This window comes from Trichomycterus rosablanca, chromosome 19 (genome assembly GCF_030014385.1).
Source record: "Trichomycterus rosablanca isolate fTriRos1 chromosome 19, fTriRos1.hap1, whole genome shotgun sequence".
In the NCBI taxonomy this organism is placed as follows: domain Eukaryota; kingdom Metazoa; phylum Chordata; class Actinopteri; order Siluriformes; family Trichomycteridae; genus Trichomycterus; species Trichomycterus rosablanca.
The window spans coordinates 28,659,746-28,674,588 of record NC_086006.1 but is presented as its reverse complement, the minus strand read 5'-3'; the positions used below and the strand labels follow the sequence as shown (position 1 = coordinate 28,674,588).

General features: G+C 37.8%; 1 protein-coding gene across 1 annotated transcript; it reads left to right on the top strand.

Annotated features, from left to right (window-relative positions):
• Positions 1-2,589: 2,589 nt before the first annotated feature.
• LOC134333946 (deoxynucleoside triphosphate triphosphohydrolase SAMHD1-like) lies at positions 2,590-11,933 on the top strand. Its single transcript, XM_063016112.1, has 15 exons — positions 2,590-2,600; positions 2,697-2,736; positions 4,335-4,495; positions 5,731-5,846; positions 6,035-6,114; positions 7,015-7,179; positions 7,332-7,432; positions 7,660-7,768; positions 8,121-8,212; positions 9,538-9,653; positions 10,128-10,270; positions 10,843-10,932; positions 11,293-11,397; positions 11,563-11,700; positions 11,868-11,933. The coding sequence occupies exons 1-15, from the start codon at positions 2,590-2,592 to the stop codon at positions 11,931-11,933; spliced, it is 1,533 nt and encodes a 510-aa protein (XP_062872182.1).
• Positions 11,934-14,843: the final 2,910 nt, after the last annotated feature.

Below are 14,843 nucleotides of genomic sequence, written 5' to 3'. Positions count from 1 at the left end.
ACCAACTTTACTGCAGTAAATACCAAGAGGATATAGGCACAAGAATAGTGTTTGAATATTTCCCCTATAACATTTTAGTTTTAAAACATGTTTATAAATATGTAAGTATTGTGTGAAAAAGACATGATGTGTATAAACGTATGGTGGATATTTAATATAATATTTATTCAGTTAAGGGTTGAAAGGTTCTTGTACCCTTGAACGTTTGATCAATTGTCTATTAACATAACCACGAAACCACCACTGACCTTATATAACAGCTTGTTATAACCACACAATCTGATTGGTTGAAGAACATTCTAACAGTAATCATACCCTCCTGGCCATCCGTTTATTATGTTTGAATTTGTTGTAGCACTTTAGATGATTTATTATTATTGTTATAAAATTTTTTTTTTTTTTTTTTTTTTTTACTAATTTGCGATTATTATTATTATTATTATTATTATGAATAATATTATCATTATAGGTAAATAGATTATATGATAGGACTATATTCATAAAGTTGTTAAAATGAAGGAAAGATCAGAACAAAAGTAAATTCAGGATCAGCACCGCCTTTGACGCACACAACGATGCAATATTTGCATATGTTTATAGGTTATTTCGTTGCCTAGCAACAAGTCATTTCTCAGTCTACATTTGTGACGTCAGAAATTGGTCACTTTTAATGCAGATGTTTCAACGCTGTGTTTTTAAATCATTAAAAGATTCAGTCATCATGAATAACATCAAGCTGTGATTAATACAACATTCTCTCTCAGCTGGTACCTGCAAACAAATCACAGTCCACAACAACACAGTGACGTCATCTGCTAACCTTTTTTTATTTTGATACGCGTTGTGTAAAAAAAAAAGTTTGTAATAATTTTACACCAGGATGTGCCAGAAATTTTGAAAGAGGACAAAAATGAAAGTGACAAAAATAATTGGAACAAAAGCAAAGAATATCATATTTTTATTATTCAATCATATCATTATTATTTAAAACCATTATTTACACTCCACCCCGTAAAACACGCCATGCAGGTAAAATAATGAATATACTGATGTAGGAGGTTCTACTGCTTATTATAAAACCCCAGAGCAGGAAATGTGTTATACAGATTAAATACGGCACTGACCACAGCCACTGGAACCCGGACCAGGTCTGCTCTTACCTCCACAATTCGGGACAGGAACAGTGGGAAACGAAATTCAAAGGTTATTTTTTATTAACTTTACAGAAAACTGTATAATATAACTATAATATAAATATAACTCTATAAATCATCTTGATTTTCTGTACATTTTTAGCGCACTTTTTCTATTTATGTGCATCAAATTTGTGAACATTACTTGTACATTAAGTTTATTTAATAGGAGAAAATTTCATGCTGGAATGCTTTAAAATTATTCAATAAACTCACAAATTATGTTGGATTATTTAACAGTATCTCATTGATGTGATCACTACATCAAATTCATTTTATTTAGACATTTTTACATAATAGACAAAAATATCAGGAGTTGCGACCATGCAAACATAACTGCAGATAAAGTAACTAAAGTTTGAGACGATTGTTGTATGAAATATTTACGACGTTACAAAATCGGGAAGCTTAAGAATGATACAATCACTAAAATATGTTCTCCTGAAATACTCCTGAATTCTGGTGCTGTGCGGTACAACCATCAAATAGTGTTTAAATTATGTTTTAATAATGTTTAACTATAATTAGAAACGCGATTGTTGGTATTATATCGAGGACCCTGAATCATATTTGTGTTTCTGTAGGCCTTAACATTTGAAAAATGTTCATATTTTTATTTATGTGTATAAAATATTATTACATCTTTGACAATGTAGCTGAGTAATTATAGATTTTAATGTTTGTGTATTTTTAAATAATAAAATAGTTGTAACACCTAACATTTTCCTGGTGGAAAAATAGTTAAAGAACACAAATCAAAGATGAGATTTTTATTAATATTAAAGTGCAGTTGTATTCAGGTGTTTCGGTAAACGTGAAACACATTTTACTTTTATGACAAATATTCCACCTGTAACATCAAAAGTTCCTATTATTTTATTTTATTAACCTAAATGATAATGTAAGGTGCAAACACACACACATGTATACGCACATACATACATTTTCATACTCATATACATACATATTTACATTTAGATTTACATACTTATATACATACATATTTACATTTAGATTTACATACTTATATACATACATATTTACATTTAGATTTACATACACAAAGGGGGACTGAATTCAACCACTCAAACAAACAACAACTGGTTTGCAGCGACGTTGCCAACAACACTGAAGTTTCTCCCTGGTGGTATGAAGAGCCGAGCATCTCTGCTGGCCTCGACTGGCATTAACCATTTCCACACTAAAGCTACAAACTCTGGTGAAGCCTCCTGCATTTTGGATTCAACTTCTAAATCAGGTGTTTTGAAGGATTATGTACCAAAACATACTGATTTACTGTACTTACTGAAAGCAGCATTTACATGTAAGGGAAGTTTGTGTTTGATTAAAAGTATAATGTGTGACTGTGTGAATCAGCCATGTGATTAGTATCAACATGATATTACTGTACATAAGCAAACAAGACTTCTGGAAAGGGGGGTTTACTTTTTAGGATTTACATAAATCTAATTTCCTTTTTTCTGATTTTGTCTCCTCCTTCAGGATGCAGGATTCCAGGTCTGAGATCATTAAGAAAATGAAGGTTTGTTTCTTTTTTTCTGAAAGTAAAAAAGGAAAGAAAATAGTGGATTAATTTATGTCATACATTACAAAGCTAAAGCAACATTAGATTTGGAGGTTGAAGGAGTCAATGATCTATGAGATCTATCAAATCTATGAGTTATTAAACACCAGTGCAATCGTATGTACAGCGCTGTGCCAAAAGTCTTTACCTCCTTCTTAATTCAAATTTTTAATTAGACAAGAACAAAAGAGCATTATCTTTTTCCTTCTTCAGTGGAATAGGTTATGCTACACATCACCCATATGAATAAATAAGTGGTCCTAAACTTAGCTTGATTACCACCTTGTGTAAAGCGGTGCAGGTGACTGTCAGTGAAGAGAAACTGCCACGTCCATCATCTGCACCTCCATGCCCCCTCCACTGACCATAAATGGCATGACAGATGACCATGATTCTGTAACACCATTAGTCTCCATGGCCAGTGTGCCCTTCACACATCATAATGCAATAACTGCAACTGAAAGTGAATGATCAGTCTGCCACATGGGTGTTTAGTCATTCAGAGGTATACTCGCATACTCGCTCAGAGGTATACTCGCTCAGAGGTATACTCACATACTCGCTCAGAGGTATACTCGCTCAGAGGTATACTCGCTCAGAGGTATACTCACATGCTCGCTCAGAGGTATACTCACATATTTGCTCAGAGGTATTCTCGCATATACTCGCTCAGAGGTATACTCACTCAGAGGTATACTCACATACTCGCTCAGAGGTATACTCACATACTCGCTCAGAGGTATACTCACATATTTGCTCAGAGGTATTCTCACATACTCACTCAGAGGTATACTCACATACTCGCTCAGAGGTATACTCGCTCAGAGGTATACTCGCTCAGAGGTATACTCACATACTCGCTCAGAGGTATACTCACATACTCGCTCAGAGGTATTCTCACATACTCGCTCAGAGGTATACTCACTCAGAGGTATACTCGCTCAGAGGTATACTCACATACTCGCTCAGAGGTATACTCACATACTCGCTCAGAGGTATACTCACATATTTGCTCAGAGGTATTCTCACATACTCACTCAGAGGTATACTCACATACTCGCTCAGAGGTATACTCGCTCAGAGGTATACTCGCTCAGAGGTATACTCACATACTCGCTCAGAGGTATACTCACATATTTGCTCAGAGGTATTCTCACATACTCGCTCAGAGGTATACTCACTCAGAGGTATACTCACATACTCGCTCAGAGGTATACTCACATACTCGCTCAGAGGTATACTCACATACTCGCTCAGAGGTATACTTGCTCAGAGGTATACTCACATACTCGCTCAGAGGTATACTCACATACTCGCTCAGTGGACGTCAATAAATTTGTCCAAACGAAAGCGAGCTACCTCATAATAAGGTGTCATGAGAGAAACTCTTTGTTTGCACAGCTGCCCTCAGAAGGTTTTTCAATAAATAAAACTTTTTGGGAAAAGTGGTTGTACATGAGAGTCCACTTCATTGTGTCTAACATGTAACACCGCACCTTTATGCGAAACGCTTGTCGTTCTTTATTCTGCACCTAAAAGTTTTTGATGGTTTCCAGGTCTTTAACGACTCCATCCACGGTCACATCGAGCTTCATCCTCTGCTGGTGCGCATCATCGACACCCCTCAGTTCCAGAGACTGCGGCACATTAAACAGCTCGGAGGAGCGTACCTGGTGTTTCCTGGAGCTGCTCACAACCGCTTCGAACACTCCATAGGGTGAGAGATCGAAACCAACCTGTCCAACTGGATTTTATTTGTTTACTCACCTTTAAAACAGGAATTTCTGCTCGCATACAAACAACTATTATTGTAGCTGATTATTGTATTAACAACTACAAATAAAAATCTGACCAATATTATAATTATGGCATTAAAAGCAGGGCGTGAGAAGCTTGATGTAAAAATCCACCCAAGTCAAATTCAGAACTGATATGTAATTATTTGTTCATTTAGATTATCTGTTTAAAACAAATAAGAATAATAAGAATAACTTGTTTTACCAGTATTTAAACACACTGTGATGATTCACTGAATGTGAGACATCAAACAGCTGATTTGTAATCCAATATTTACCATGGTATTATTTATCAGTGGTAGCGGTTACGGTACTGGACTGGTAATCGGATTGTATTTGGTCACAATTGCAACTCGCTCTGGAAAAAAACTTGCACTAATTGCAAAAAAAACGTAAAAGGACCTGACAGACAAAATCCTAAATGTATTGTTATCCCCCAATTTAGTCATATCCAATTCTCGAAAGTGAAGCCGCTGCTGCTTGCACGACCCCTGATCTGATCAGAGAGAGACGGATCACCACAGATTTAAACCTTAGATTTAAATTTGATCCTTGAACATCTTTACCTCTGACTTCAGTAAATAAATACTTAGAAGTTCATGTCTAGTTAAAACTGTACCGTCTCTATCAATCACACTCAGTTCTGGTTTATTTACAAACCAAAACATTACAACAGCTTCCTGATACACTCACACACATGTACATTAAAACTTATGTAAATTTAGAGAAAAAAACAATCCTGTTGTATTGCATGTATGATGTACATTTATTTACGTCTGATTATTCATGCGGGCCGGTTGGGGACAGCCAAAGGATCGGATGTGACCCACGGGCCGCACAATAACTCTGCCTCAGTACTTCAGCCTGAAGAAACAAAGTGCTGAACCTTAATAAGAATATGTTAAGAATGTGTTAATAACCATCAGTTATCAACAGTTATCAATATAGCATTGTTGGGGAACTACTTCACACCATCACTGCTTGTTTGTTCCCCTACCATCAGAAAAATGTCTCAGGCCCATTTACTCTCACAAAGCAAGACTAAGCAAAAGTAATTGTCTGTAAAGTTTATGATGTTTTCCTGTTTTATATTGTAGTGCAGCACAACTGTAGTGTGTTTGGTGTAAATATGAGTGTGAATTTTTGTGTTTCTCAGTGTCAGTTATTTAGCCGGCTGTCTGATCCAGGCTCTAAAAGAGAGACAACCTGAGCTGCCCATCACCAACGAGGATATTCTGTGTGTACAAATCGCCGGGCTGTGCCACGACCTAGGTAACACACACACACACACACACACACACACATGCAGAGTTTATAACTATTCTTGTGTTCTCTCTTGCACCTTTAATTTAATAAAATGGCTTGTAGACAGCAGAATATACACAGAATAAATAACAAAAAAAAAAAAAACAGCAGAGTTAAATACACATTTTAATTACTTTAAACAAATCTACTGACAGGTCATGGTCCATTCTCTCACTTGTTTGACAAAACGTTTATCCCGATGGTACAACCTAAAGAGGAAGGTAAAAAATGGAAGGTAAAAAAGTATTTTATTACACCTAATCTTTTAATATAATAACTGTACCAGGATCTCAGCGGTGGTGGGCTAGCATTACAAACTGTGTGTTCAAGATTACTAAACAATTGGACTCTGATTATGTTGAGTGTGTGATGATTCCAGAACTTGCTGTTTTGGGCTTGTGAGTTTGGTGTTTAGACTCTTTTGTTTTCTGTTTTATTGTTCGACGTGCCTCATCACTTTTATCACACCTTTTACATACCATTTTAAAAAAATTTTGGTTTCTGCCTCACCCAGCTCCTGGAACACATGCGTTCAGTGTTTTGTTTATGTGTCCACACCCCCTGGGTTCGGAAGCATTTAATATTTGAAACACAAGAAAAGTCCAACACGAGGTGCTCCCGAAACCAAGAGGATTTGGACCCATAAAAAAAACATGGAATTAATTTAGCATTAGTGTAGCATTGGCTTAGTCAATCCATTGTCCTTACTTTGTTCCCTGTCCTTTGTATAGCCCCTCCTAGTGTTCTTAGTGTGCCTTGTTGATTGTGCCAACCCCGTACTCTGTCTATAGTGTCTGCCCTCTTCTTTGTTTATAATGTAAATACAGCTAATGTTGTAAATGTCTCTGCAAGATAATTTTCTTGTCATGTCTGGTTGATCTACATGTGTAAGTAATTCCTATGTCCAAAGTAATAATATGGAATATACATTTTCTTATGGTATTGCACTAGAATAAAATTCTTATTGGCTGGGGGTGTGAGGGAGAATGTCACGGTCCAAAAAAGGTTGAGAAACTTAGTGGATAATGCCAACGTCATAGTTTATTAAACATTAACAGAAAATGAACGAGGAACCTGGTATTTGTATAAATTTATCATGTTATCAGAATCATGATGTTGTTTGTGGTTCCCGCAGCACGAGAACGCCTCTGTGGAGATGTTCGATCATCTGGTGAAGGCCAATAATCTGGAGCATGTTATGATGGAGTACGGCCTCTCTCTCCCCGACGACCTCGTCTTCATTAAAGAGCAGATCGCCGGGCCCCTCGACCCCAAAACCTCAGATGATAAGGCTCAGAGTGTTTCGGATCAGCACAGCACTGTGGGTTCATTATCTTGTTTGGGCTGGTCTTGTGCTCTATGATTAGGACTGATCCTGGTCTAAATGGGGTTTATTTACTGAGGTTCTCATGATGTGTAAGGTTCTGTTTTGGGTTTTTTGTTCCCGTTTAGTGGTCATATAAGGGCAGATCAAAGGATAAATCCTTCCTGTACGAGATCGTAGCCAATAAGAGAACCGGGATCGACGTGGATAAGTGGGATTACTTCGTCAGGTGAGTTTATCAGTAGGAATAATTAAGCTGCTCCTGTGCCAATGTGCCACCCCCAAGTTCATGTTAGAGTTCAGTTATTGCAAAAAGTCAGAATTATTGGTCCAACAGTTCCAGTTCTAGATTGTGTTCAAGGTTTTTAAAGATACATTTCTTTGAGAGCCTTTAAACACAGCACAGGACATAATGGGTGTCAGTTTACTAGTGTATTTTTATTTTCTCATGAGCAGAGATGGCCACCACCTCGGAATCCAGAGCAACTTCGACCACCGGCGCTTCCTCAAGTTTGCTCGAGTGTGTGAGGTGAATGGCGAGAAGCACATCTGCACCCGAGACAAGGTTAATTAATTCTATCATGCCTTGTGTTTATTATTGTAGAAATGTGTTGAGTTATTTTAGTCCATCAAACGTTTATTAAAAATAAAATCCACAAAAGTGAAGTGAAATATAGTCATAAATGCCATGAAACATTCTTCAAATAATGCAGACAATTCTGGAGATCAAGGGTCCCCCAAGGTAGTTAGGAAGGTCTGAACAGTGTTATTTGTCTGGTGACAAACACTGATATGTGACAAATATGCAGGAATAGATGAAATATGGACATTGTAAATAAATTTTCACATCATTGTAAATATCTGTCATATAGATCTCCTTAAACACACACAGTACATTAACAAAAGAACATTTTTAGGAAATGGGTGATTTATACGACATGTTTTACACACGGAACTGCCTGCACCGCCGAGCTTACCAGCACAAAGTGGTCTGCATCATCGAGCACATGTAAGTAACGTGGAACTTTGCAGGGGACTACAGGGCGTGTGCAGACGCTGTTCTCTTTTCGCTGGGCTTGTGCTTGTGCTTTCTGGCTTTGCTTTAGATGACATCTGTGTCCTAGTGGCATCTCCATGAACTGCAAGGTTGCTATCTTTTGTTTCTTCTAGCATCCTTTAGTCTTTTTTGAGGAACCTTTGGCTGTCACAGAGGAATCACCCTGAAGAGAATAGAATGCTTTTGAGAGAGAGAGTCAAGAGAGGTTTTATTATCATTTCAGCTATATACGAGTACATATTAAAACGAAACAACGTTCCTCCAGGTCCAAGGTGCAACATAGAACACAAAGTGCAAGACAGTACAGTACAGTACAGGTAGACAAAATTACAATAAATACAAGAATGCCTAAAATAAATAAGACAAGATTAGAGACAAGTGTTGGCCAGTACATGGTACTGGGTACATAATGGTGAGGTATATAAGTTATGTGTATCAGTCAAGTTAAGTCAGACTCATTTATATAATGCTTCTTACAATAAACATTGTCTCAAATCATTTGTCATATACTGTATACCTATACATATGTACAGTACAACACAATTCCTCTTCCGTGTATCTCAGCTTGTTTTGAAAGCTAGGGTCAGAGCACAGGATCAGCCATTGTACCTGGAGCCAGCAGGGTTAGGGGCCTTGCTCAAGAGCCCAACAGTGGCTGCATTCAACTTCTCAACCTTATAATTGACAGCCCAAAGCTCTACACACTAGTCTACCTGTGTCCCCAGTGGACGAGCTGCCTCTAGACAGAACCTTTTGATGAGACCACCACTGATGAATCCAGGCTGAGTGTGGGCTATGTCCGTGATGGAGTGGCTGCTCAGCTCCTTTTTAATTGCTGCCCTGGGTATCTGAGGTGCTCTCTCTTTTATCTCCTTTTCTCCGAAAGCATGACTTATTCTTGATCTTGTGTGTTACTGTTTTAGTACCGTTTTAGTGTTTAGTGGCTCAGCAGTTAAAGTACTGGGCGAGTAATCAGAAATCTGTTCAAGCCCTATAACCACCACGTTGTCACAGTTGGGCCCCTGAGCACGGCCCTTAACCCCTTAATTGCTTGAATTGTGTTCTGTTACAATTGTATGTTGCTTTGGGTACGAGTGTGAGTGTTTCCTACTTTCCTCTGTGATCGTGTGTTTTGCTGGAGGTGCTAAATTCTGATGTGTGTTACTGGGCAGTAACAGTATAGTGTGCCAGTTAAGATACTTTACTGCAACCGTTGGTCTCTTGAGCAGGTGTGTGTGTGTGTGTGTGTGTGTGTGTGTGTGTCTTTGTGTGTGTAGGATTAGCGAAGCACTGGAGAAAGCCAATCCTCACGTAAAAATCGAGGGTTCATCAGGGAAGATGTTCAGGATCTCAGAAGCTATTAATGACATGGAGGCGTACACCAAACTCACAGGTCTAATAATAATGAATATTAAATATTCATAAACATGAACATGCGAACACCAAACTCACTCAATACACATGAAACAGAAGGAGGGAATACAAAAACTCACACTCACACTAAATAACTGTCTCAAGTATCTGTCCATTAGCTAACACTAGATAAGGTGCAATTGGTTTAATCAGCAGGACAAAATTCACAATGGATTGGCATCCTGTCTGTGATGTATTCCTGCATTGCATTTAGTTATCCCTGGGGAACTGGGCCCACTGTGACCCTAACCAGGAAAAAGCAGTGTGAAAATGAAAATAAAATGAACATGTTAGATAAAATGAACAAGCTGATCCACCACAAAGACTTCTTTGATTACATGTGTACCTATATTTACCAAGGGTGCCAATCATTTTGGAGCTGACTCTATCGATTTCTTATTGTTTTGTATATAATTACAATAGAATGTTATACATTTGCTAATCCCCCGTACAGATCACATTTACGAGCAGATCCTGTACTCGTCTGAGGAGGAGCTGTCCGAGTCCCGATCCATCCTCAACAACATCATCTGCAGACGCCTGTACAAGTGTGTGGGACAGACCACGCCCAAACATCCAAACCTCCAAGTGAATCCGGTCAGAACTTACATGTACAACTGTTCCATTTATTTGACTTGTGTTTTTAATCTTTGCTTGAATAAAACATTTGCCAAAAGCCTAAATGTGTGTGTGTGTGTGTGTGTCTGCCACATTGCCACCGTTGGGCCCTTGAGCAAGGCTCTCAACCCTTAATGGCTGGACTATACGTGGTCACAATCGCAAGTGGTTTTGTGAGAACTGTGATGAGTAGCATCAATATAAACCACACCGTAAAGCAAAGTTTGTTTCGATTTTAAACAAATGCTTAATTTTTTATTTTTTTAAGACTGTACTGAACATCTTTATTAGCAAACATTTTTTTACATTACTTCATTTACATTTACATTTTCAGCATTTAGCAGACGCTTTTATCCAAAGCGACTAACACAATGAGCGGAACACGATGAGCAATTGAGGGTTAGGGGCCTTGCTCAGGGACCCAACAGTGGCAACTTAGTGGTGGCGGGGCTTGAACCGGCAACCTTCTGTTTGCTAGTCCAGTACCTTAACCACTGAGCTATCACTGGCCCTTCAATCATCAAATATATTTAAAAACTTTTTTCTTGTAGACAAGGTTGGATACGTGGAGAAAAGAATTATCTAAGAGCAGCCCCGAGGACAGAGAGGTCAACCTGCAACCTGAAGACTTTGTAATTCAAGTAAGGATTAAGAATACATTTATTTCATGTGCCTGCATTCTGCACTTACAATGAATTCAATATGATTTAATAAAGCTGTAGCTAATAACTATGCCTGATGCACTCTGATTAAGCCTTTCACTTTAAAACCTTCCATAAAATACTGAAATTAATTAACCATAAGTATTTCTGTTTCACTGTGGTGTATACACGGCCAACAGTTTTTAGACGCCTGACCATGAACTTGTCAGATGTCCTCATTCAAAAACAAACTGTATTAAAACAGAGCGACCTTTTAGTTTACAGGTCATTCAGTACAATACATTGGATTTATTTCTTTGAAAACTATTTTCCTATTTGCTGATATGAATGATCTGACAGGTGATTCAGTTGGATTACGGTATGAAGGAGGAAAACCCCCTCAAAGACGCCTACTTCTACTGCAAGAACGATCCCACCAAAGCCATCAAAATCCGCAAGGACCAAGTACTCAATACACCTCACTGCACAACAGATCATAATAATTATTACAAATGTGATTTTGGCATCATGTTAAGATGCTCACAGCACAACAAAGAATTCACCAGTAATAAGAACTGAAAGATGAAATGTGATGAGTGCTTGATCACCCGTGTGTTTTGGTCCCTGTAGGAATCAAAGTTGCTGCCAAAGACATTTTTAGAGAAGCTGATCCGAGTTTACTGCAAGAAAACAGATGAGAAAAGTCTGGAAGTTGCAAAGAAATGTGTTGTACAGTGGTGCAGTGACAAAAAATTCTCCGCACCTCTGGTAACGATCACTTACTACCCAAACACTTTGTTTGTCAGGCTGCATTCCCACTTTAAATTAGAAGCACTTTGGGTTTCAATGTGCTCTAAAAATAAATACATACTTTATTTATGCTTTAAGTTAGATTAAAATTGTTTCTGTTTTCCATGTTGTGTGTGTGTGTGCAGGATAATGAGTGGCAAGCTGATAATGAAGTTCTTGAAGAAGGAAACCCGAGAGATGATCAGAGCTAAGATGTCGGTGCCCACCATCAGTGGTAGGGTGGAAAAATTGTGTCCAACCCTAGTTTTTCACCACCACAAGAAGGCACTTTATCACCTTGCTGGCTGTAAATAATAGAATAATAATATTTATAATATAAATATATTTATAATATAAATATAAAATAATATAATATTTATAATAATAAATAATAGAATCTTTATTGTCACTATACACAGGTACAATGAAATTTCGAATGGCATTTCTCCAATAGAGTAGCAGCAGTAGAGAAAAGACAGTAGTAGTAAAATCACAAAAAATATTTACACTAAGAAATTGCATAAAAAATAAAAATCTTTACACTTTTAAGTAAATTTACATTTGTAGCTTTAAATATTAAATACTGACTTGTGTGTGCTTTTACTGTCCTGAATCGTTTGCCTGAGGGTAGTAGCTGGAAAAGTGTGTGTCCAGGGTGTGTGGTGTCTTTGATGATTTTGGCACCCTTTTACCACATTTTATATACACTACACGGCCAAAAGTATGCGGACACCTTTCCATGAGTTTGTCAGACATCCTGTTTCAAAAACATATTTTATTATAACAGAGTGACCTTCTGTGTGATCTTTTCAGCTAGAACAACAGCCGCTCTACTGATTCTGAGAAGCTTCTCATAAGTGTTTAATGCACATTTTTGAGAATATTTATGCCCATTCAGTAGTACAATAAAGTATTTGTACGGCTGGGCACTGATTGATAAGTTGATGTTCCAGTTCATCCCAGTTCTGTTGAGTGGGGCTGAGCTCAGGACAGGAGTTTTTTGGTTTTTAAATCGAGCTTTTCTTCATGCTGGAACAGGAAAGGACCTTCCCTAAACTGTTGGAAGCATGTAATTGTCCTTATATGATTGATTTATTACACCTGTTAAAGACTGTTCTGGCCGAAACTCATGAATTCAGTAATTAGAAGGGGCGTCCCAATACTTTTGTCCATATAGTGGTGATGGGTACTGTGAATATTTATGTGAAAATATGTTTGCAAGAATAAAGAAAACATTTTGTTTATTGCTGACAAGAAGTGGATGTGGAAGTAGATAATGATATAATGTAGTACTATGTAGTATCCAATACTGCTTTATATTACTATAATATTTAGTGTCAGGATGTTAGTTTGCTGTTAGTATAAAGTGGTTTGGTGAAGGTTTATTTTTATTTATTATATTTTCTTTACATTAATCAGGGCTGCATGATCATGTATAAATTGATCATCACGGTTGTGGAAATAAAATATTCAACATTTTACTGGTAATAAAGCTAAAATATTTCATGTATTAAACAGGTATGAAGCTGAAAGAACAAGCTGTGTGTGTTGTTTGGGGGGGTCGGGTGTAGAATAGAATGGAACACCTTTATTGGTCATACACAGATACACGTGTTCAGTACAATGAGATGATTTTTCATGTATCCCAGCTCATTTGGAAGCTGGAGTCCGAGTGCAGGGTCAGCCAGTGTATGGCAACCCTGGAGCTAAGATTGTTAAGGGCCTTGCTCAAGGGTCCAAGTGGCTGCTTGGCAAAGCTTGGACTTGTTCCCACAACCTCTTGATTGATAACCCAGAGCTGTACCCACTGAGCTATCACCGCGCCACACCTGTATGTAAAAAAATTACACATCTCTGGTTTAATGAAATATTTTGGGATGTTGATGCACGACATTTTCTAACAATAATAAATGATAACAAATACAGCATGAGCGAGTTACACATGAATCCACTTTAAAGCCTCCAGGCTCCCCCTAGTGGTAGCTTAGTGCATCTCCTCATAAAGATCTGCACAATGGGGTAAGAGAGACCGACTACAACAGGTACGATCCAGGTCGTAACACTTCTCTCAGATAATGTCGGGTCTGATGGGTAAAGTTTACTGTCCACTTCTTATGTAGTGATGAAGCGTCACTCACGAGTCCACATATCAGAATTCCTCATGTAGTTCAGTTCACCACTACTGAGAATCACTGGAGAACCAAACGTTCATGAAGAGCTTCAGATTCTTCCACGTGTTGGAGATAAAACCACCGCAGCGTGTGTACAGTCATGATCTGATCAGAACTTCATGTTTAAATGTTGTTATACATCAAACATGGTTTAGAATAGATAACCAGCCTGAGTTTCAAGATTAAAAACTCTTTCATTTAAAACGTTTCAGCCCAGGTGGTGAATTCGGTTCATTGTATGGACTCGGGTTAATCTGAGTCAGTAATGTGATCCGGTTCACCTGAGTCACTTGTACTGACATTCACATTGTGATTGATTTACTGCATGAAAATGCATCCAGATATCACCTGTCCTCTGTGCTCTCATCTTCTGTAAATAAATCCTTCTCTCTTCATTCTCTCTGCTCCTCACACTTCTCTTATCAGTGACAAGTTAACCTTTTTTCTAAGGTGAATCTTAATCATGGGGGAGGGGGGGGGGGGGGGGACTCACCTACCAATCAGATGGGTATATTAATGGGTCAAGGGTTTAAAATGACCATGGAGGCTCTGATACTCCTTAAGTGGTACAGTACTAAAGTAGCCTGTAAGCATTTACATTTTAATAATAATAATAATAATAATAATAATAATAATAATAATAATAACTATATTTTGTTGTTGTTTTGCTAACAAGAAAATATGCTGCATTACTAATCAATACCACTACTGATAATAATAATAATAATAGCATGTGCATAAAATCAGCCACATAATGAACACCAGTGCGTTTAACCGCTTGTTTATTGGAATATTTAACTTATTACTGAGATTCACGCACTGGAGTGAAGTCGGTTCAGCCGGATCATCTGAGTCTGCGATGTTTTGGTGAGTCGGCTCACTCACCTTGTGTACTCAGTAGCTAGAGGACTCATTACCTAACCTCTCTAATGTCTTAAATGCTCTTTTTTG